The sequence below is a fragment of the Lethenteron reissneri genome, chromosome 59, assembly GCF_015708825.2.
Source record: "Lethenteron reissneri isolate LAM-NWPU_2019-01 chromosome 59, ASM1570882v1, whole genome shotgun sequence".
Taxonomy (NCBI): domain Eukaryota; kingdom Metazoa; phylum Chordata; class Hyperoartia; order Petromyzontiformes; family Petromyzontidae; genus Lethenteron; species Lethenteron reissneri.
Window position 1 is genome coordinate 387,480 of NC_083837.1, and position 25,494 is coordinate 412,973.

General features: G+C 48.3%; 1 protein-coding gene across 1 annotated transcript in view; it reads right to left on the reverse strand.

Moving 5' to 3' along the window:
- Positions 1-24,646, reverse strand: part of CDKL5 (cyclin dependent kinase like 5) — a 40,807-nt gene extending 16,161 nt beyond the window's left edge. The window contains exons 1-5 of the mRNA XM_061575786.1: positions 24,534-24,646; positions 21,706-21,902; positions 16,755-16,789; positions 1,782-1,827; positions 488-624 (exon numbers count right to left, since the gene is read on the reverse strand). Coding sequence (XP_061431770.1) covers positions 488-624; positions 1,782-1,827; positions 16,755-16,789; positions 21,706-21,766 — 279 coding nt within the window. The 5' untranslated portion in view covers positions 21,767-21,902; positions 24,534-24,646. The remainder of the gene's footprint in view (positions 1-487; positions 625-1,781; positions 1,828-16,754; positions 16,790-21,705; positions 21,903-24,533) is intronic.
- Between the last annotated feature and the right edge of the window lie 848 nt (positions 24,647-25,494).

Genomic DNA, 25,494 nt, shown 5'->3' on the forward strand with positions numbered 1-25,494 from the left:
GTTGTTGTTGCTGATTATGGTGATGTTGATAATAACTGATGTTGCTAAAGATGCTGCTGCTGATGATACTGCTGCTAAAAAAATGCTGCTGCTTGTTATGAAGATTATGATGCTGTTGGTGCTGATGTTACTGCTGATGGGGTAGAGTCAACTCCCGATTATAATACGAATGAGCGACTGCGAGTCAATCACTCTGACTAAAGCGACATCCGGCCTGGTCTCTATGATCTCAAGGGGTTCGCAATGCATGTATGTCTGTACGTTGAACTTTCTTTCGCACCGTACGTAGCCAACCGTCCTAATGGGAGGAAAACAAGTACTTGAGATTTCCTGGATAATTAAGGACAATAGTACGGTGCATCCATTTTTACAAAACTCCATCATTTACATCAAGGCCTACTTCATAGCCCTATTAAGGCTTCCCGTACACAGAGGGGGGACACGAGCAATCCAATGGATGTCACGGCGTCGAGCAGCGGCGTTTTACCTTCTCCACGTACTCGAAGACGAGGTGGAGCTTCCCTCGTCGCCGGAACGCCTCCCGTAGCTCGACGATGTTCTCCTGACGCAAGCGCCGCAGGACGGCCAGCTCACGCGCCGTCGTTGCCCGCACATCATCGCGATCTGCGGCGTAGCAGGGAAATATCGTGGGGGGGTTGATGGGTCGCAGGGGGATATTTCAGAAGGTGCAGGAGACTTCTGCTTTGCTTGCCCGTGAGTTCGGGAAGTAAGGATTCTGGCGGCCTGCGATTCAGCGAGTTGTCGAATTTCGATTCAGAGCGGCGATCATTTTATTTTAAACCACAGCTGCTGAGCCACGGGCCCAATAGGCCCAAAACGTCAAGCGGCGAACAACCAACAGCACTATCCAGGTTATAATAGGTAACAGTTATGAACACGTTTCTTGAATCCAGCAAGGTTATTATTATAAGAGCCTGGTGACAGAGACAACGGGAGGAATTCCTAAGAGGGTCGCAGTGCGAGGAGATGGAGCGACGAGATGAGTGCATCATGTGCGGATGCCGCATGGATTGCTGCATAAACGAGATCACGGGGACTGGCAGCGACTTTAGGCGGCTTTCATCCGCCAGTGTATTGATCACCGCTTAAGGTGAGGAATCATCGAATCGAATCCTGTTTGCACCCCCCCCCCCCCGACTCGTGACGATGAACCGAATGGACACAAAGCTGTTTGACAAACTCCCAGCATACGTGAGCCAGCACAACGCCAACACACACCCAGAGAGCAGTGGAAAGTGTAAGCAGTGGAAATACACCCACATTCCCAAGACCTCGGGGGGTTTTCAAAGCTCGGTCTATAAATAGTTATGGCGAGCTGCATTTCCTGCGTCAGGGCCTGGCCGTAATCGAGTCCCCATGTAGGTACGGCGCTGCTGTTCAGTATGCGGCCATGTGTGGTGGCGCGCCACCTGCGATCCAGCGCTTGGAAGGCAAGGGTTGGTGGATCACGTGGAGATTTGTGAAATCCACTTGGCAGCGAGGTGGTGGCCCAGGGGAAGGCGGTGCGGCAAGGGGGTTCGTGAGGCTGCAGAGCGTTAACCTCCTCACATGCGCAGTGGGTTTACTCTGGGCTCTCTGGTTTTCTGCCACGCGAAGCCAAACTCTTGACGAATGGAATTGGCCAAACACCCCAATGTAGCAGCACCCTCTCGAAATAGTCAGTCTCGTGACTCGGTGAGGTTTTTCTGGGTGAATGAACGACAACTATGATGACAGAGAGTAGCAAACAGGTTTGAATTATATTTAAGAAGCACGGGTACCTTCACTGTCTTTAAACTTCTTGATGGCCACAATCTCATTGGTCTCCTGCAAATAAACAAAGCATTCATTAAATTCGCTTGATCAAGAATTGGTTAATATGTAGGATTTCGCGACCAATATCATCCATAATACAGGTATTTTTGGGTTAGATGGAGTAAATATAAATGCGTCGTTAAACCACAAATCCGGCTGCCGCCTGATGATGCTGGTTGTAATTACTGGTAAAACGTCGTACTCGGATTGTAAATGTTGTGGATTTGCTCTCCAACACACCGGTGTGCTGTACTAGTATACAACACTATACACTACACTATACACTACACACTACGCTATACACTACACTATACACTACACACTACGCTATACACTACACTATACACTACTATGCACTACTATACACTAGTGCTGTACTAGAAAAGAATTGGCACGTTCTGTTTACGTGACAACCCTTACTAGTTGGTTGTGTCGGGTGGTGGCGGGTTTAACGACACATTTATATTTATTCGATCTAACCCATTAAAAAACTGCATTATGGATGATCAAGAATTACGCGTCTTTGCCACAGCGACCGGGAGATATTAAATAAATATATACGTTTCACGTTTACTTTGTTTAACCAGGCGAGAGGACTCCAAGAGGCCGGGACGAGTTTTAATTTCAAGAGGGAGCTGGGGCAATAAAGGTTTAATGTGTTTGTGTGATTTGTTTACCTTTATTGAACTTTGCGCTCCTATCGTGCTTTTGTATTGTTTGATGTTGTAACGTTCTTACCCCGTGCCCCGACTGGACATCTGTGAAGAGCTTTACAGCTCATCAGATTCCTCCAGTACGAATACAGATTCAGATACGATTGCTTTGTTTAAATCATCCCAATTAAGTTACTCGCCGTGACATTTTCGAACGTGGCAAATTTGGACCGCAACGCCCAGGACAAAATGGCCCACTGTTGCAAACGACATCGGGGGATCTCTAACGTCCGCCGTGATTGAGACGGCATGAATCTTACAGTTTTTACACCTGCAGTCATGATGTACGTATGCATGTTGAACTTGCTTCGCAGACCATATGTAGCCAACCGTGCCTGGGTCTTCTTGGGGGTTATTTGATCATTCAAGAGGCTGGCTAGTGTGGGTTTGGTGAGGCTGAGGAGCATAGACGTGGGAATCACAGAGTACAGTACAACAATTAATTTTATTGCACTGCCCTCTGCTGCCCGCCATGTAGGCCCACAAAGTGGCAGAACCATTGTAACGACCCAGATGGATGATAAGTATGAGTACAATGATGATAGGCTGCAGATTCTGAACGTACGAGTGTGTTCTCTAACAATAGCAGCATCTGGCAGATTTTATCTCAGGGAGCTCATAATGACCGTGTCAGAGCCACTGAGCTAATATCGCTAAGATCCACTATTTAAGCCATAGAGCTGAGTGTGCATGTCTCTCTCTCTTGCAGAGGTTCACAATGGCCATGTCAAAAGTGCCGAGTAAACAATGCAGATAAATACTGAGGAATTAAAATACACGCTACAATATAATAATAGGCAGGAGTCCTGGAAGAAGTTGATAACAAACTTATATTTTAAGACAATCCTTGCTATCCTTTTTGACACACTTTGAAAATGTAAAATAACATTTTCACACACTGAACTTAATCATTCACTTAATTCATCTACGCAATGTGGCACATGATTCAACAGCAGCCTACTTTCTGGACGATGAGATTGTGCGAGTTTTTCCAAGGACAGTTCTTGAAATACAAACGTCATCATTTTCATGTCATTTACTCGTCCAGGAAAGCCTCAGCCCGAGTCACAACTATTCTTCACGAGGATCCTGCATTGAGTTGTATAACCAGTTCCGTGCTCATAAGAAGCAAACGATAACAACTGAAAGGGCCGCACAGATCGTCTTCAGCAACCCACTTGCTGTACTGTCATGTGCTAGACACTGCACAAAGTTGATTTGAAGCTTTCGTGATTGCAGGAATCCATACTCTTTGGCTCTTTCGGTAAAGTCACGTAGGTACCAAATAAAATACCCACGTGACTTTACTGAAAGAACCAAAGAGATCTGCACAAAGTGTTTTACCTGAGCTAGCATCACCGAGTCTCGAGATTATTTACGTCCGAGGGGGATAACGCTCAAAGCGCCGCGCAGTTTCACAAAACCCACTTGCCCTGTCATTCCCTTGGCCACCATTCGGGAGTTTCACAAAGCTCCGTTTTGCTTCCTCGCCAACATGCGTCGACAGCTTTAGGGCCATCTTCTTGGTTCTTTCGGTAAAGTCACGTAGAATGGAAATAATAATAAAAATAAAACATAATAAAATAATTCTCACGATGTTTCGGCCACAACGCAAGTAGTCTGAAACTCTGTCTCCTCGACAGACCTGTTCTCCACCTGAGGACGGCTACCCTGCAGTCACGAAAGCTTTAAATCGAGCTTTAGGGCCGTTGCTCGTGAGAGACCACCCAATCTAAACAGACACGGTCGGAGTTCAGCAGGTGCAGCGTTGCGAGTCGACAATTATTTAATTTCGTGCTGCCCTCTACGCGCGACCCCTGAAACCCCTTGAGATCCATTAGCGGAGGGCGCCCAAGAGGTGAGAGTCCCCAGTCTTTAATCAGCAACCCTTAACAAAGACGACGACGCCGCCGCCGCCAAACACAGCGGGGCCGTGACTGGTGGTGGCACAAGGGGATCCATTTCGATACGTAATACTTTCTAGCGGCATAACAATGCGCACGAAAAAAGAAGCGAACGCACTTCCCGGTGGCACAGTTGCTCCCTGGCAACCAGTTGCAGAGGCGTCCACACATACGATAGATTCAGTTGCACGCAACCGAGTTGCGCCACTCACCGCTCAGGCATGGATCCGGCTAGAGAGCACGAGCATTTCCACTTCTGCAACTCAATCCACATTGCTGGACATTGGAATCCGATTACAGTACCAGGTTATTTGTAGTGATATTTATTTATTTTTACAGCGTTGCTCACATGGCCGGATTGCCACATTAATAATTTCTATAAATTGATTAATTCAAGCAGAATTTCACCTTTAATCATCACCATTATCCGTTCAGTCTCTACCAGAATGACCGTTTTATATACTGCGGCCCAGTGGATCTGGGAGTTTGTGAAAAAGCATTTCTTTTGCACAGATTTTTGCGTTTAGTTTTGTTGTCCTTTCCCCCACACATCCAATTAGCACGGTTGGCTACGCACTGTGCGAAAGAAGTTCAACATACATACAGCCATGCTGTGTTCAACCGCTATACTGTAGATTAGCACATAACACCCAGTCCACCACCTTGCAGGTCACCTCACTTAAATCTACCTCGCTTGGTATGAGGGAGGCCGTGGGTTCGATCCCGGCCCCGACGCCTGCTGTAATATTTGGAGTTTGCGTGTTTCTCTCCCCGTGGCAGCGTGGATTTTTCTCCAGGTCCTCCGGTTTTTCCCTCCACATTTAAAATCAACGTCACACGTTTAGAGTATTTGGCTGCTATTAATTTCCACGTGATGATAACCCACCTGGTTGAGCTATCATTTGCTGTAGTGAGGTTGCTTCTGAAAAAGAGCTGAATAGCTTAGTGGGCCGTACCTGGTCAAATAATAAGAGTTCAATTTTCTGCTTCTTCCCTTGCACCGTTCCACACTTTTGGAATTCCCTCCCATCGGCTCTTCACCTCCCATGCTCTTTCTGTAAACTTTCTCAATTAAAAATAAAGTGTTCACTCTTGTCTGTGACAACCCCGACAGCGCCGTTCGTTTCTGGCTAATTTGACGTGTTTGGGGCCCGTTGGGCAACAGTGTGACAAGGAATTGGTTTTACCCTTTCTGGAAATAAGTAGTGTTCGTCTTTTGGCATTCTCTGGTCTGACACTGGTGAGACTAGGCCATAAGGAAGACTGTCTCTGGTGTAGGCCAATCAGTTTCACAGACAATGCATTTCTTATCAGAGCATGTTTGTTTGCATGCTCATCAAAAGTACGTGTGGTTTGTGCAGACTTGATTCCTTGCAAAAGATTTCTATTTGGTGTTTGAACATCTTGACACCAGTTTTATTGCCAGAATGAGTAAAACTCCATTCCTATTTTTCCGTACTTTGATACCGCCAACAAAAGCCCCACGGTATAGTGTGAAAAGGGCGTTTTTATGCAGCAGTAGTAATAATAATAATGCCCGCTTCTGACTTGTGTAAAGTCCACAGGCAGCCAATCACCATGCGAGGCCAGGGGCCAACGACAGCAGGATTGGCATGAGAGCTGTGTGAGCACGTAAAAAGACACGTGACATTATATCATTATTACTAATACTACGTTTGTTCACCCAGGAAAGTCTCAACGAGTCTCAAGACTCCTTTCAGGACGCGTCTGCTAAATGTGTTTTTCAGTAGAGCGAGATGTTGCTGTCTGTAATCTAAACAGAGTAATTTGCATTGGGTTGCTTGGCCAATACCAGTTACATTGTGTACCCTCTCAACACACACATAAAGACAAAGATCCCCCATATAGCCTATAACAGACTGTTGGGGCAAGTGTTGTTAGCGACAACAGCACACGAGGGGGTGGGTGGCCAGCACCACGCCCAGCCGCCTTTGTCTCCGCACCGGCGATGTTTTCACACCGCACCAGGTACTCATTTGAGGCTGAGTCGAACTAGGGGAGGCTCAGGACCGGTTCAGATAATCGTCACTGGTGTTGGCCATGGGCGGGAATCGAACTCGGGTCTCTGGGTTCGTAGCGCAGCATGCTAACCGCTACACTACCGCTCCCCGCACACAGACACACACTCGCTCACTCACTCACACTATGCACAACGGGGAGATAACATACAATGCGCGTGCAGAAGGACGCCCGGACCAGGACTCAAACCCAGGTGGTTCTTGCTGCGAGACTGTCACTGCACCATCCTGGTCTTTGCCCACAGATAAGAGAGAGACGACGGCGTTGCCCAGAAGCTTCCCGTTGGCTGCGTGGCTCAGGTAGTGGCAGTAACGCGATCCGGGGCAGATTTTACGCTCGACTTCCCCGCTTTTGACGCCCGTGTAGCGGTCGCTCAAGCGAGACGCAGCCAGGCTCCCGTTCCCAGCACCCGGATAGTGAAAGTCTAACCCTGGCAACCACGCGCAGACGCTGCCCTCTGCCTGCGCTGTCGGAAGAGATGATGAACACCCTGTTCTGAAAAACCCAACGCAGATAGATCCCTGGGTTTAATATTCCACAAAGCACTATGGTCCACCCTAAACTATGGCCAATGCGGATGCCTGATGCAAAAATAGAAAATTTTAAACTCTCCAGGAGTAGTGTGACCGTGGTCATCCAGAACAGATCGTGCAACGTATAATGACGCAATTCCCCGATCCACAAACACGAAGAAGACGTGGCAGTGATGATACACTCCGCTGCCCCTGATGCGGTTATCTGGAATGAACGCCTGATTGTGAAATTGTAGTTGTTGCTTTGCATCTACGTCAGCCGTACAAAAGACCAAGGGAGAAGGAGCAGAAGGGAGATGAAGACGAAATGTGTCGCGCAAAGTTTGTTAATTTCTTTCTCTGATCCAGGGGACTAAATAGAAAACAATTAGAAATTATATTTTGCAGAGTACAAATTTCCTAAAAGAAGAACATTTTCACCCGGTTCATATTCTCCGCTATGATGAGGATCAGAAACACAGACAATGATGAAGAATATGGAACACAAGTTAAAAAGTACGCGATATATATTGCTTGCAACGACACTGAGAGCCAGGGGAATCGCGTAGATGAGATGCTATATAAAGACAAGAGTGGGCTTGAGTGGGACGTTGCGACAAGGGGCGATGGCCGGTGGTCGAGACGAACGATGGAACGGGCGTCAAAGCAGAGAATGTGCCCAAGAGGAGGACTGTCAGGGAGATGGACCAATGAGACCAGCTCATGAGCATGAATGAGACGGATTGTTGCATCGCGGGACCTTGAGAGGGGTGTCGCAGTGACGAGATGTTAACTTCCTCGCCTGGTATGAGGGAGGTCGTGGGTTCGATCCCGACCCTGATGCCTGTTGTATATTTGGAGTTTGCATGTCTTTCTCCCCGTGGTCGTGTGAATTTTTCTCCGCGTCCTCCGGTTTTTCACTCCACATTTAGAAACATGCACTTAAGAGTAGTTGGCTGCAATACGTGTCCACATCATAATGCCACTTCATTGGGCTATCATTTGTGACGAGGTCGTTTCTGAAAAAGCACGATATTGCTCAGTGGGCCTTATCTGGTAAAATAATTTTTTAAAATATTTTAAATAGTTGACAGATGGCAATGCTTTGGGGAGGCCTGCATCCAGCAGTTGATAGATCATGGTTGACGATGATAACAAAGAAGATAGCACTACAAATGTTAATCCTAGTTGCTTTAGTCTCTTCCACGCACATTTTCCGTACCCGATAGACACACACGTTTTAGATATTCAACTTAATAATAATTACTTACTGACCCAGGAAAGCCAGACTGAGCCCATACTCCACTTCAGGAGAATCCTGCAATGGGATGTTTGGCCAACACCAATAACATTGTATGCTTTATCAGCTATGAGAGGAAATAGGAGAACCTACAAAAACCCCATATGGAACAAGGCGAGAACATACAAACTCCCCTCAGAAAGACGCCCCAGTCAGAAATCGAAACGAGGTTATTCTTGCTCCGAGCCACGGTGCCACCGTCTTGGATTATTCAAAGAACGGGTGCCCTTACTCATCCCCTACGTTAGCTCACACACGCTTCATTCCTACTCTTGTCCGTCATCCAAAACCAACTTACCAGCATGAGCTACAGCGACTGGAACTTGAGGCATCATCAAAAGGCCGCGTGCGCGCACGTACGCACGCAGGCAGGCACATAGCGATTGCAGCTGTCCGCCAATTTGTACGGGTTCAGGCAGGTAAAGTTTTAACTGTTGTGTTGGCCGACTCTCTGAGTTGCATTACATTTCTAATTTTGGACAAATGGGGCGTAACATCAGTGTAAGACTAAAAGAACACCAAAGAAATATTAAACTATCTCAAACACAACTGTCGGCAGTGGCAGAACATGCTTGCCAACAGGGACACTCAATTGATTTTGATAACGTTGAAGTGTTGTGTAAAACTAATTACTACTGGCAAAGACTAATTAGAGAATCCATTGAAATGGAGAGAAGCAGAATAACTTTAACCGCTCAGACAGCTGCAGACTTAGTGCGGCCTGGAAGCGTATTATTAAATAATACATATTACAATTCCTTATAGGGGAAACAAATACAAATTAACATGATTACTAGCGTAGAATATAATTACAATAACACACATTACAACTGATTACTAGTCTACAACTCACATCGTAACAATTGCCTGATTACCAATCTAGTATACAATTCATTTTGCACATTCTTGTATGACATTATGTTTTTAGGCGTTGTTAGGTGTTTTTTGTGTTTTAAATGTGTTTACTATATGAATTTAGCATAAATAAACAAACAAATAGACTAAAATAAATATCCGACTTTAAAAAGTTACTGTATTTACTGTACCGTACTTAACACTCCAATCTCAAACACTCTGCATGGGGTGATGTATATGGTGCAGTATTTTCATTGTTTAAATTATGTGTCGTGTATAATGTACCGTATATATTATTTGACACTGAAATCAAGCATGGATATTAGTTTTGTCATGCACGTGGTGCCGATTGCCAGGACTGGTTACAGCCTTTGGAGCAGTTTTGACTGGTTTCGCCGGTTTCGCCGGATAATTCTGGAAGCCGGATAATTGCGGGCCGGATAAGCGATGATCACAGCTGTAATAAAATTATCATTATTTTTCATTATTCAGAGCCGCCCGCTGGCGAGCGAGACTGTTCCTAGCAAGCGCGGGGGTTCGATTTACGCTCACGTGAGAAATATTTTCGTTGCAAAGGTCTCTTGTCACGGAAGCCAGTGAGGACAAGAAGGAGGATGAGAACGGAACAGAATGGAACGTGATGAATAATAATATCGCGCAGGTCAGTCCTCTCAGTCCTCTCAGTCAACTCAGTCAACTCAGTCCTCTCAGTCCTCTCATTCAACTCAGTCAACTCAGTCAACTCAGTCCTCTCAGTCCTCTCAGTCCTCTCACTGGAACGCAGCACGCGGCGGTCTCCGTTGACGCGGCCAGGGTTGTACCGCCGGCGGAAAGGTGAGCCGAGCGATTGAAATATGATTTATTCATGCTAAAAATACACGGACACCACCCCTGAAAGATCCTAACATGGATACTCGCGGGCAAGAGTAAATATGCCAGGGGCTGTATTTGGCAGCGAGCTTGCGATGTTAATCCTGTCGGGTGGCGTTGTGCTCAGAGCACTCGACGCGCAAATTGAAGGTCAGGGGTTCAACTCCTGGATCAATGCTTGACACCAGCCAATCATTAAAATCATGATCACCATACAATCGTCAACATCAGCAGCAGCATCTTCATGATTATCCCAAAGATGTTGATAAATAGAGTAGCACCACCTTGTTTAGAAGTTTGTTATATGAAAGCCAGGGTCCCATTGGCGAAAACTCATTGTCTTTGGCACAGCCATTTTGAGCTAAGTGAGAGCGAAACCCAGACTCAGGACATAAACCTAGAACTCCAAGGTGCTGGCTCAATGTCTCCAAGACAGCATCGAGAAGGGAGGGCATAACTGTGGCCAAGAAGACCCAGACGAGAGGCCGGGTAGCTTCCACAAAGCATCATGCAGCTGATGAATAGATGCCACTGCACTGATTCGGAGTGAGACCTTGGCTGCCAAACTGGAGTTAGTCATAAGCACACTAAATGTAAACTGATCCACCCTCTCCACAACTGCCCCATAACCCATGAGAAGTTGAGGGGATTGAGTATTTGATGACTGTAAAATACACAGGCAGGTGCTTAGTTTTAGTGGGGCTGATGGTAAGGCCCATCTCTTAGTGGCATGCTCCAGGTTCAGCAGCAGAGTCTCCAACTCCTTCTCAGAGTGAGCAGCAATCACCAGATCATCAACAAACGTAACATGGTTGACCAATAGGGAGCCTTTCCTTGACTGCACCTGGGCATCGTTCAGCCTCCCACTGTATTTGTACCAGATGTAAATTCCTCTGGTACAGCCATGAAAAGAATCTCGAACTACGTGGTCAAAGATGATGCCAAATAATATGGGAGCCAAGACATCCCTGACTCCCAGCTGCGCAGCTTTACCTGGGCCTACCCACAATCAGGGTCCTTAATTATCCTGAGCAAAGGGTCAGCGACCCTGAAAGAATGAATAATAACCGAGTGCGCTTGCCTATTGATTGTATCATAGGCCTTGAACCAGATCAGTAAAGCAGGGATGTAGCTCCCATTGAAATTCCCTAGACATGCGCACATGAACACACACAAACACGCAGCAACCGAGGCTTACGGTGTGTGAAAGAAATTCAACAAGCATACAAACCCAGGATGTCAGCAGTACTGGCTCAGTGTATTGGGCACGGACATTTGTGAGCCCCCTCGAGTAACTGCCAGCAAAGCTCATCACTCTCCATCTTCCACAGAGGCCCGTGTGTGTGGATGTTTGTCAAGCTGCCAGGGACGTCCTCTCAGGCAATTGACTCGGCAGCAATGGAGCTGCAAAGGCACGGGGGGAGCCTCCTGCTGCTGCTGCTGCTGCGCTCTCTCTTCAAGCACGGCAGGACATGGGGACGTGGGCATCCTGCCATTCAACGGCAATCCGCCTCCTCAAGGGCTCACCCCGCCACGCACCGTTACCCCCAGAGTAAATAACCGAGAGAGCAAACGAGCTATAAACGAGTGCGTGCATTTGTGCGAAACCCAATGTGGGGGAGTGTGTGGTGTAGTGCTGCGAACCTGGCGGTCAAAGTTCGATTCCTGGCTATGAATAGGCCTCCCCTTAGATTTACTCAGCCTGAAATAAGTGCCTGGTGTGATGTAAAAACATCAGTGCTGGGGAGACATAGTTGGTTCGGAGCGGTGCTGGCCTCACCACATTCTCATGCTCCTTACCAGCCTTCATAGGTGCTTGCAAACAGCAAAAGTCTATGTTGGCTACATGGGGGATCTTTGTCTGTTTTTAGGTTAGGTCCATCAATTCTGAATCATGTATGTGTAAATGTATACAGAATGAGAATAAAAATCTTTATTTATACAATTGTAAATACTACATATGCTTATTTTACTTGTGTATACAGTATGTTTGTGTGTTTGCCTCCGGAAGTATTAACGTGTGCACGTATATGTGCATATTCTTGTGTGTATGCAGTGTGGAGCAGTAATTTAGCGGTTAGCGCGCTCCGCTACGAACCCGGCGACCCGAGTTCGATTCCCACTCATGGCCAACACCAGTGACGATTATCTGTACCGGTCCTGGGCCTCCCCTAGGTCGACTCAGCCTCAAATTATTTATTTTTGCGGTTTGTACCATGTCACTGGGGAGACAAAGGCGGCCGGGCGTGGTGCTGGCCACCCACCCCCTCGTGTGCTGTGCCGGCCTTCACAGGTGCTATTCGCTTACAGCACTTGCCCCTACAGTCTGTTACAGGCCGCGCTATACGAGGGATAGGTTTGTGTTTGGGTGTGCAGTGTATTTTGACACGCAGGTGGTGGGGGAGCAAAGTGGTGCACCTGCAATTACGTCAGTCGGTTAACCCTAACAACACCTGGGGGTCTGTCCCTTGACTTACTGCCAAAGAGGCTTCTACACTTCACGTAACGGCCTCAACGTGGACCTGGCCTGGCACGAGCGCCGTGGTGACATCATCGTTGCCTCGTGAATGGCGGTGGCTGCTGCTGTTGTGTGTGAGGCGGCTCAGTGGTTTGCGCACTGCTATACGACTTGAGTTTGATTCTCGGCCACAACCAACATCAGCGGTCGAGTGGTATCACAAACTCTCTAGGACCACGCCTAGGTCGACTCAGCCTTAAATAGTTACCTGTTGTGATGTGTAAAATATTATCACTCGTGCTCATTCTGGCCTTAAAAGGTACTTAGCAGCATTTCTCCCAATAGTATATGTATGCTACAAAGGAAGATCTTTGTCTTTTCTATACATGTGCGTATGTGTTTATGTATCTGTGTCTGCATGTGTATTCATAGATGTGTGCATACGTATGTTTAACTTCTTTGCACCGTACGTAGCCAACCGTGGTCAGGATTAGGGCAAGTTCTGTCATGGTGAGGGATAGTGTCTAATAGGCTAGTTAGGTGAGGGTTAGGGCAAGGGACACTGTCTCGTTCTGTTAGGGTTCGGTGTTAGGGTCCGTTTGCCCGGTTTCAGAGTTAATGGTCGTGCTCGCATTACAACGGGTAGAGCCGTTTAGCCACACCACTCTCGCCTCTCTTCCCCCAGTCACTGCACCCTCTTCGCCATCTGTTCAGCCTATTGCTTGCGGCTTTCAGAGCGGCACCATCCATCGGTGTTGCTGCCAGCGCTGTAAGCCGAGCCCCGGAGCTCGCGGAGCTCACGGGCACAGGCAGAGGGTGAGGGGGGGAGGGTGTTGTTGACATTCCTCGTGTCGCTGTAGCGATGGCCCCCCTCACACTCTCCCCTCCGCCCTCACCCCTCCCCCACGCAGAGAGGTCACGCTTTGCAACTGTTGACTGGAAGTCAGGGGTCTCGTAACCTTCCCGCAAGGGTCATGGTTGCTTTTAATTAGTAAAGTCAACCGAAGGCCGGCCGCCCGATTGGTCGCTTAAAGCCGACTTCCAATCAGCAGCCGCAGTTCCAATGGGGGACAGGGACAATTCAGGCTTGCAGTGTTAATTTTGTTTGATAAAATTCGTGATAAAAAATATTCATCCACTAAGTTGTTTTTTATATTTTAGTCAATGGTGACTATGAGTGCACCAAAATCGTCGAGCGTGATTATGACTACAACTACCCATACACTCTCTGTCGACCAGGCTAAACATACATAAACCAAATCTACACGTCCAAGACCCGACTGAAATGCTGCAAGCCTGTGATGATTCAACCCCTGCCCAGAACGACCTGACAAATTGTCTCGATTCAAAAATCGATTATTCTGCCTTGTTTATATATTTGTGTATATGGCACGTCACACGTTTGCTCCATTAGACCACAGGTACATCGGCATTTTTACGTTACCAAGGTAAGGCCCACTGAGCTATCATAGCTCTTTCTCAGAAGCGACGTGGCAAAAGATAGCTCAACGAAGTGGCTTATCACGTGGATATTTATACTCGCAGCCAAACCCCCGAAACGCGTGTTTCTAAAAATCACACGCAAATCCCATCTGTCAATTCATTGCTGGATGAGGGCATCCCTCGCACACCGTGAGGGGAGTCGAGGTTATTTGAGCATACTTCACCACGCTGGTCAGTGCGGGCCAGTGCGTCAGGGACCACAGTACAGTACAAAACAAATCTTCCTGCTGTTCATCCAGTTGTGGCTCCGCAGCTGCCTATAACAATCTGTTTCGCGAGCGGCGGTCGCTCTAACCAAGCCCGTCTCTAGCGTATGGCAAAGTCTGTGCAAAACACACGTCCGAGTTTAAGTCTGTGAGCCACCCGATAGTTTCGGGAGTTGGCGCGACAAATACCGCTCAGTCCGCCGGAGAGCGGGCGTAGGATGCAGTTGGTTTCGATACGGTGGCTCCGTTGTCTGGTTCGGGTGGGCCGCAGTCACACTGTGGGCCGTCTTTAATTCTCCACTTGTGGAGGGGGAGGTGTGGGCACAGCGACCAGTTGGTCTTCTGAAGCGGTTAATGGAGCACCGTAGTTTTCTTGGCAGATCAAAGCCGTGCGGAGCAATGGTGAGGTCGTCCATGAGGCTTTTATTTGGGGCCTCCGCAGAACTCCATATGAAAGCCTCATCGACGACCCTGCCATCGCAGTGCCACGGCTTAATTCTGCCAAGCTTCCGAGACCTTGGCGAGAGTGTTTTTGCACGCAATATGCGACCGTGGATAATCGGCTGTCATATGCCCAAGTTGATGGGGTGTATCTATCTGACCGCGTGTCACAGTGGTGGGTGTCTCCTCCAACTCACAATCGGAGAGTGGCGAGGTCAAATACTGGTCCTGGGGGTGACTCGGCTCATCATTAACATCATCATCCCTATGCATTTTTTCAACAAGCCCAACTCTACTGATGAGACCCAGAAAGTTAAAACCAGCCCAGAATCTGCCTGCTTTAATAAATTCTGCTTGGTAACATCGGTCTGGAAAGCCAAATAGGCTGATCGTTTGAAACATAATTTTTTTGAAATGTGGAGACAGAACCGGATGTGCCACCCAGCATCTATTTGCCATGCCCAAGCTTCCAATGAACTGCAATACTTTGTGCCAAGTCGACACTTCCCGTCCGATGTAAAGACCGGCTCCTGCTATAGGAATGTGGAATTTACAACGCTGGTTCAGAACCCCCCCCACCCCCCATGGAGATGAAAGCTACCCCACGCTCGCTTGAACAAGGAGACACTGACTTTGACTGCCAGACCGAATGGTCGCATTGTATTACATCGATCCATTCTGAAAATAGCCGCGGTGGCAAACAGACAGCTTGAATGTGCCTATGCTCTGTCACCGCGAATCGGGCTGCAAGGACATGAGTAGAGAATTAAAATATACTAATGCTGCAAGAATTAAAATATACTAATGCTGCAAGGACATGAGTATAGAATTTAAATATACTACTGCTGCAAGGACATGAGTATAGAATTTAAATATACTAATGCTGCAAGGACATGAGTATAGAATTTAAATATACTAATGCTGCAAGGACATGAGTATTGAATTAAAATATAGTAATGCTGCAAGGACATTAGTATAGAATTTAAATTACGATGACGCTATCAAATGAAATCACTGTACATTTGGCATTCACACCACTCTTATAGCACTATTATGAAGGAATGTGCCGTCTCACAGACAATCATTTCAAGTCGTTTCATGGATATGGGTGGGACAATGTTGCTATGCGTAATTCCAAATACGGTATTTTGTGGGTACAATTTCAAAGTTGGCATATTTAGACCACGAAGCCAGCACACGATGAGCAAACTTTTTTTCCGATGGCATCACCGGATACTTTCACGTGAACCCCGAATCGGACAGCAGGCGGCATTAATGGTAAATACACACCACAGTGTTAACCAGGGCAGTCGTTGCATCCCAACCGCGAACCTCCGTAACAAGCGACCAACGCGCTACCACCAGGACACGTCGCTGCCCCATCATCAGCGTGCCAGGGAATGGCCCCCCCAGAAGACGACGTCACATAACTATTTCTGAGATTATTTCGACAGGCATCCCTCGCCCAACATTATTCGGGGCTCCGTACTTCTCCACGCGCCGTGCCGCAGAGACGGTGGTCGCACGGCAGAGTCAAACCAACCGTGATGATTCTCACAACCAAATTTCATGGTCTGCTTTGTTGTGCAGTCAATGTTGGCCTGGCGGAGACCATCAACTGGCTACACTTGAATACCCGGTTCAATCATTACCCAGTCTACATGATTCCACGCGTTTCTATGACATTGGTTTAAGTCTCTAGGAGAGTCTATGGATCTCTATTAGAGTCGATCGGTATATGTAAGTCTTTGGGCCTCTTTGTATGTCTATGGGTATCTACGCAAGTACATGGTGACTGGCCTCAGACCGCCAAATCACTATACACTTGAGAATCCGGTTTAATCACAACTTGGTCTTTGCGAGTCCATGGGCGTCAATAACAATCTTTACGTTTCACAATGAGTCGATGGGTCTCCATGTAGGTCTAAGGGTATCTACGCACGTAGCTGATGACCGGGTTGAAACATCGGCTCGCGAGACTTGAGAACCCAGTTTAATCACGGGTGACTAAAACCTGGATTCAAAGCTGGGCACTCGGTGGTGGCACCCCAGTGTCTCCAACACGGCCATTATGAACCCCTTAGCCACCCGTCATCCACGTTTGTATCAGGTCTCACAGCAGCGCGGGGCAACTCACCTTATGTCGGCATTTCATAACCACTCCGTAGGCACCTACGTGGGAGAGAATGTGAGAGTTAATTATCTCATAGGATACATCACTGACAAACTAACACTTTCATCGTACCACGTGGGTGAATGCACAGATGAACCGTTCATCTCGACCAATACTCACACCATGGGAGACGGGCAAGGTGGTGAGGAAACTAACAAAGAGACGGGTCGTGGGGGTTACTCGATCGTACTTCACCACGCTGGTCAGTACGGGTTGGTGAAGGCCGGGAGGATGGATATAGATGTGGCAGCATAGAAGTACAGCAATGGATGTTTCTGCACCACCCTTTACTGGCCACCAATGCAGTCTCACAGCCCTACAACCAGAGCCGCCCTCTAGGGTATACGGTGAATCGGGGGCGACTGCCCTGGGCCCCGCGCTTTGGGGGGGAGGGGGGGCGCCACGCTTCGACATCATGGTGTCAGACGTAGCACTTCCGCCTTAGTTTGAAAGCATCGGGCGGGGGCCCACACGGTGGAATTTTCTCCGTGGCACTGCACTCCCCCTCCCTATGGATGGGCCCAGCCTATGCAACCGGTGTGGACATGGCGGTTACCCGTCCAAAGCACTATACAGCCTCAAGCCTGCTTAGCTGCTCAGACACGATGAGATTACAAGAAGAGGCAAACGCGGTCCCGCTAAAGCCGCGTCGGCATCCTGATGCCGTCGTCCGCAAATTGTTACACTGGAAGAGGAGTTCCACGCCAATCGCGACCAAACAAAGATCCCCGTATAGCCTTAACAGACTATTATGGCGAGTGCTGTTAACGAGCACCTATCAAGGCCGACACGGCACACAAGGGGGGTGGGTGGCCAATACCACGCCCGCCAGCCTTTATCTCCCAAGCGGCGATGTTTGTACACCGCATCAGGTACTCATTTGAGGCCGAGCCGACCTAGGGGAGGCCCAGCACTGGTTCAGATAATCGTCACTGGCCGTGAGCGGGTATTTAACTCAGGTCGCCCAGATTCGTAGTGCAGCAACCGCTACTACTACCAAACCGCCACATCAAGGCACGCGTTTTAGAAAAGACAAAAACCACACAAGGTAGTAATTCATCACGAAACCGCTCGTGGCAACTACAAAGCTCAAGCCGAATTTACAAGTGTCTTCGTTTCGAAACTGGACCGGAGAAGAGTGATGCTTTGCGACTCAGAATAAGTCAAATTAAACGTGCACTCAAGAGAATTACAGCGGTAGATGTATGACGTTTAATCCCCTGAAAGGCTTCTGCACTCAATTCTTGTGTCGTTAATTTGTCGCTTTTTTTACTTGCCCCAAGCTTCAATGGTTATCTCTGCATCATCATCTAATTTATATACACTGCTGGATGAATACCTCCCCTCACGGCTCTGAGACACCAAAATTCACCTCACTCCTGCACAACAGCTGATCTTGTCGCTCCATCCCAAAGACGGGTGTCAAGATTTTTACAAAACCGCTCACCGATAGGGAAAAACGTGAACCATGACAAACCGGCTAATTGTGTGGAGGTGTCATGGGACCTCCTTTGCCAGTGTCAATATATAAGATTAGGTTTTCCCCTTTTTTTTGGCAACAAAACAGCTGTGTTAAGATGTAAAAACACCAAACTAAAACCTTTTGCAAGGAATCATGTCTGCATTAACCACAGATACTTGTGGTGAAAATACAAAAAACATGCTATAATAACAGTTTTCCCCCTTTTTTTCTGGCAACAAAACTGAAACCTTTTTACAAGGAATCATGTCTGCATTAACCGCAATACTTTTGGTCAGAATGCAAAAAAAAACACTGATAATATATGTATTGTCCTTGAAACTGATTGGTCCACACCAGAGACGGCTTTCTTTAGAGCCTCGTCTCAATTGGCGCTAGACCAGACGACGCCAAAAGGCGTACAGCTCAAAGACAATGCACTATCAAAGTAATGAGGGCTCGGGGTGAGCAGCTACATCATGGGACCTCCTTTGCAAGTGTCAAAATAGCTGTCTCTGGTGTGGACCAATCAGTTTCAAAGACAATGCATATATTATCAGAGTATGTTTTTTTTGCATTCTCACCACAAGCATTGTGGTTAATGCAGACATGATTCCTTGTAAAAGGTTTCAGTTTGGTGTTTTAATATCTTAACACAGCTGTTTTGTTGCCAGAAAAACGGGTAAAACCTAATCTTATATTTACGTGTGGAGGTGGTTCACTTTGTCCGAGGGGGTTCATAACGGGCTGCATTAGAGCCAGGACCAGTTCAGACGTTGCTTGCAAATTCAGATAAAACACCGGGTCGCCTCGGCACAGCCACATTAAATGGGTTAATCCACTTGCCAATCGGCAATCGGTTTATCCAACCGAGTGCTGATTTCACAGGAAAACCGGTGCCACAGCTGCCACGAACCCCACACGCATACACACTGTGAACAAACGTCCATCACAACGATGGAAAAACGTCCATTACGGTGATGAGCCGATCTCTAAACACTGGGTCACTTCCTTCATTTGATCCTCATGGCGGTACCCCGGGTACCAAATAATACGAAATGGCCGAGGCAATTAAATATTTTATTTCTGGGACACTATTTTTTCCAGGGGTGTACTTAACCAATCAATCCGAAATCTGTACCACTCCACGATGTCGAAACGCAGCGAGGACGATTGCGCTGAACCCCTGAACACTCGTACGCACCGGAGTGGTGCATCGTGCACAGCTCATCGAGATGAGTCAATTACCGCATCACCGACCATCAACAGACTAAACATGACTGCATCACAGACATTATGCGAGAGCCGGGGTACTATGGCACCCAAGGGTAACGCCACGAGATTCATTTGGGACAGGGTGACGGCTCGCCGTGCTGCCCGGTGGCAATCTGGCCGAGGGCTTAGACCCCGAAGCGTAAGGATGCGAGTTCACACCCCAGTCTGGGTTTGACTTGGGCTGTCATCATCATCATTCATCATCATCAATCATCATAACCAATCATCATCATCAATATCATCATCAATATCAGCATCAATATCATCATCAATATCATCAATATCATCAATATCCATCATCATCAATATCATCATCAATATCATCATCAATATCATCAATACCAGAATCAATATTATCATCATCATCATCAAAATCATCATCAATATCATCAATATCCATCATCATCTATATCCATCATCATCATTAATCATCATCAATCATCATCAATCATTGTCGTGGTCATTATCATCACTCCCCGGGTCTGTTGGTAGGGATGCGATGATTTGTGCTCTCCGTAACCCGAATTATAACTACAACAGGAAATTAGACTCGAGCGCTACTCCTAACGCCAAACACACGAGTCAACCAGACCTCTGTCCTAACCCTATTGACGCCAACCAAGGAAACATTTTCCCCAAACATTATAGCCAACCACACCCTAAGTGCTACACCAGATCACACTAGCCAAGCATACACTAGCACTACCCTGAACTCGAATTTAACTCACCAACCAGACCCTGTCACAGCCCCCAACACTCACCTTAAAACAACCAGACCCTATCACTTCCCATACCCCTCAACCTAACTAACCAGACTGTCACTAGGCTTACCAATCACTCAACAAGATCATATCACTACCCAACACCAACCCTAACGTAACTCTACCCCATCATATTCTTAGGTTTTTTCGGTAAAGTCACGTAGGTAAAAAATTAAAATTAATAAAAGTAAAATAAAAATCACGACGTTTCGGAGGCAACACAAGCTTCCGAAACGTCGTGATTTTTATTTTTATTTAACTTTTATTAACTTACATTTTTTACCTACCTGACTTTACCGAAAAAACCTAAGAATATCTACCCCATCACTCACTCTCCCAAACACTCTACCGCAAGCCTAACCTAATGCCCTACCCCAAACAGCCCCTATCACTATCCCTACCCCTAACCCAACAAACTCAACCAGCCCTTATCACCACCCTGACCCTTTTACGATGCCAGATTAGGCTTCATAAACCACACTGCTCCACTGCTGCCGTTGTACAGGCTGCTGCCGCTTCTGTGCATGCTGCTGCCGCTTCTGTGCATGCTGCTGCTGCTGCCGCTAGCATCGTGTGTGTCTGTGTGTGTGTGTCTGTGTGTGTGTCTGTGTGCCGACGCCGCGTGCTTGCCGCCGCGTGTTTGCCACTTCACGGGTCACCTGGGTCTACAGCGGGCGGTTTGCAGAGTCGCAAACTGCGAGCATCGCTTCTGTACTCGACGGTGACTTTCACCGTCGTGCTACACTGCCGCCACTCATTTATTTCACCATTTGCCTCCGCGGCTGACGGGTGACCGGGCGAAAGGGGGGCGGCTTGAGCAACAACTGCCAACGCGGTCGCGCACGCGCGGCCATTCCCGGACAAAGTTGGCATCTCAAATCATCCTCCTCTGCGCCAACTCTCTCGTGCAGTTCTTCTCCGTCGCATTTGGGGTCCGTGACGCCGAGGACCTGAGCGGTCGCGCGTTCGCCGCTTGTTGCAGAGGTTTACGGTTCGAATCCGGCAGGCTGCCCCGGTTATTACCGCAGTGGGTGTATTAACCAAAACATAGCATGCTCCGTCTGCTTCACAGTGAATATTAGAGATCCTGTAGCGTTATATGAAAAGAGAAGGCCGTTGTCTACCGGCGTCAATCTGCCAAATTAGAAAAAATACACCGCAAGTTACTCAATTGGGATTACACGCAGCACCATTGCTTCCTACTTTCAAACTCGTGGAGGTCATGTCTTTAAAACATAGCGCCTTCACGAGAGCCTTGCTCTAGGACGGGAACACAAAGTGTAGGAAACTATTGCGATTAAGCGGCGCATGCAGTCACGTCCGGGCACAGGTGAAATAATAACGGTCTCCCTTCTGCCTCCCTTTGACGATCCTTCTTCTCTGCAACATTTCCCCACGGGTTCGCATCCAGTCAACTCACCTTCTCCCACGATCTGCAGGAACTCGTATTTATTCATCACATTACTGCCCGGCAGCTTCATGAGTCATCCGAGGAGAAGGGGGAGACGGTGGCGGCAGCAGCGACGGCGGCGGAGCGACGGTGCCGAGCTGGTCTCTCTCGCACGGCGGCGGCGGCGAAGTCTCCCCCCCCCGCTTGCGACACGAGACGTGGAGCAGCTGTTGGGGGGGGCAGCGTGGCACACACACAAAGGGAGTCATTCTCGTGCCGGTTGGCCCCCCACCCCCATTCACGGGCGCCAATCGGCAGCATCAGCAGCAGCACGGTGGTGGTGGTGTTGATGGCGGTGTTGGCGTTGGCGGTGTTGGTGGTGTTGGTGGTCGTATTGGCGGTGTTGGCGGTGGTGGCGTTGGTGGTGTTGATGGCGGTGTTGGCGTTGGCGGTGTTGGTGGTGTTGTTAGTGGTGTTGGTGGTGTTGTTAGTGGTGTTGGCGGTGTTGGCGGTGGTGGTGTTGGCAGTGTTGGTGGTGGTGTTGGCGGTGATGGTGTTGGCGGTGTTCGTGGTGGTGATGGTGTTGGTGGTGTTGGTGGTGTTGGCGGTGTTGCCGGTGTTCGTGGTGGTGATGGTGTTGGTGGTGGTGTTGTTGTTGGTGGTGTTGGCGGTGGTGTTGTTGGTGGTGTTGGTGGTGGTGGCGTGCCAACAGTCGTGGCGGCGAGCTGCTCGCCGTTCGTGGAGGCGGCGGGAGCCAACGCAGCCAAAGAGACTTCAACTTGCAGCGCGTCGCGAAGTAAACCTGTTAAGCGTCATGGGTTATGTGCGCCTCTTTATTTTTATCTAAATATTAGTTTGTTTTTTATTGCGTTTCAACAGGAGCCCGGTACACAACACAAAACGAGACGCGGTGAGGAGGTTACAGAAGATCCGCGAGCCTCAGTCCTGAACGCCGTGCACACCTCTGGGTTTAAAGCGGAGGAGGAGGGGGGAGTGGGCTCGCCACATTTTTAGGATTCGTTTTAACCCGGGGCTGAGCACAAGCCCACATGCCCAAAAACGGCAAGCGGCCAGCAACACACTTTGTTTCAAGCAGGTAAGGCCGACGGAGCTATGCAGCTCTTTGTAAGAAGTCACCTGACCACAAATAACAGCTCGACACACAGTGGCTTATCACGTGGACATGTCGAGCAGCCAAATAGTTGTAAACGCGCGACGTTAACTCGAAATGTGAAGGGCAAAACCGGAGGACCCGGAGAAAAATCCACGCGACCACGGGGAGAGAGACACGCAAACTCCAAATACACAACAGCAGCAGGCATTATCAGGGTCGGGAACGAACCCACGACCTCCTGCGCACCAGGTGAGGTAGCTGACATCTCCTAGCCACCGTGATGATGATGATAGAGACACACAAACTCCAAATATACAGCAGCAGCAGCAGGCGTCAGGGTCGGGATCGAACCCACGACCTCCTGCAGACCAGGCGAGGTGGATAACATCTCCTAGCCACCTTGATGATTATGATGAGAGAGACACGCAAACTCCAAATATACAGCAGCAGGCATCGTCAGGGTCGGGATCGAACCCACGACCTCCTGCGCAATAGGCGAGGTAGTTAACATCAGCTAACATCAGCTAACATCTGGCCACTGCGGCGCCCATCAAATCAAACGGCACCATCAGCGTTGTAGCGGAGAGGGTTTAACACGTTTCTTAAACGGTGCAGGTCGCCCCGTTGCCGTTCTTATTATTCAGAGAGAACTTGGGGAGGAGAGAAAAGAGAGGGAAGGGAATTGGCAAAGCGGAGGAGCAGTGGATGAGGTAAGAAGCAGACAGATGTGGAGACCGGTGACGAGGTGAGGCCGGTGACGAGGTGAGACGAGATGAGTGACGTGGTGAGTGTGACGAGGTGAGTGACACGAGGTGAGTAACGAGGTGAGTAGCGAGGTGAGGCCCGTGACGAGGTGAGTGACACGAGGTGAGTGACGAGGTGAGTAACGAGGTGAGTAGCGAGGTGAGGCCCGTGACGAGGTGAGTGAGACGTGGTGAGTGAGCCCAGTGACGAGGTGAGAGTGACCAGTTACGAGGTGAGCTCAGTAACGAGGTGAGTAACGAGGTGAGTGTGACGAGGTGAGTTTAACGAGGTGAGTGTGACGAGGTGAGTTTAACGAGGTGAGTGTGACGAGGTAAGTAACGAGGTGAGTAACGAGGTGAGTGTGACGAGGTGAGTTTAACGAGGTGAGTGTGACGAGGTGAGTTTAACGAGGTGAGTGTGACGAGGTGAGTAACGAGGTGAGTGTGACGAGGTGAGTTTAACGAGGTGAGTGTGACGAGGTAAGTAACGAGGTGAGTGTGACGAGGCGAGTGACACGAGGTGAGTGTGACGAGGTAAGTAACGAGGTGAGTGTGACGAGGCGAGTGACACGAGGTGAGTGTGACAAGGTGAGCCCAGTGACGAGGTGACGATGTCGCGATGTTTCTCGCTGCGAGGCGGCCGCCTCACAACGAGAAGCTTCGCTTTTAAATGCGGCGGCAGCAGCCTGCAGCAAATCCCCGTGAAGAGGCTTTCTTGTACAAAGTTCCCACTTTATAAACAACAACAGCAACAAACACTCCAACAACAACAACAACAGCAGCAGCCAAGGGTGGCGCGAACCGGACGGCTGTCAAACTTTACACTCGCGTAGCGGGAGGCAAACAACATCACATTAAAATATAACGCCGCGTTAAATTACAAAACGAAAAACGTCCACAAGACGTGCTGGGTACTTCACGCGCTCGCCGCCTAAAAAGAGGAATTAATGTTTGCGAGTTTAATTGTTTAAAATCGTCGTTAAGATGTTTTGTTGTTTTACCTCAGCGAGCGCGGAGCCCGCGGCTGAGGGAGTTCGCGTGTGGAGACGGGGGGGGGGCTACCCCGCGGTTCCCGCCATGCCCCGCGCGCGCCCCAACTCACGTGACCGGTGACGTCACCCGTGTGAACAGGAGGCGGGAAAGCGGGCATGGCGAGGCACGTGTCTCTGTCATTATGTCAAGATCGATACATTATGTCAAGATCGATACATTATGTCAAGATCGATACATTATGTCAAGATCGATACATTATGTCAAGATCGATACATTATGTCAAGATTGATACATTATGTCAATAATGATACATTATGTCAAGTTCGATACATTAAGTCAGGATTGATACATTATGTCAATAATGATACATTATGTCAAGATCGATACATTAATGTCAAGATCGATACATTATGTCAAGATCGATACATTATGTCAAGATCGATACATTATGTCAAGATCAATACATTATGTTCAAGCTTTAGGCCCATTTGTGGAGCTGATAGGATGCTTCAATTCAGTAATTGTCACTGCACGTGATGTCTATGCTGAGTGACGGGTGCGTGAAGGACGCGGTTTGCGGTCTCGGCTTTTTTATTATTTTATTTTGTGACTTTAAATGCCCCACGAGCACGCTCCTGCTTATTGTGTCCAGTACAGGATGTGCTGGAGTGTGTTGAACGAGTTTACTGTGCACGCACAGTGGGTTAGGGGCAGGCCATAAATGACGTCACGTGATTTTGGACGATTTTTGACCCCCCCCCCCCCGTCGTCACACAGCGTCACAAAAAGTCAGACCCCCCCCCCCTCAAATATGACGTCACAAAGCTGTACCCCGCCCCCCCCCCAAAACCATATTTCCATTTTAAAAATAAACATGCTTCAAATCGCTTTAAACTAATTATAGATTTGAAGCTTTCGTGACTGCAAGGATTCATATTCTTAGGGGGGTTTTTTTCGGTAAAGTCACGT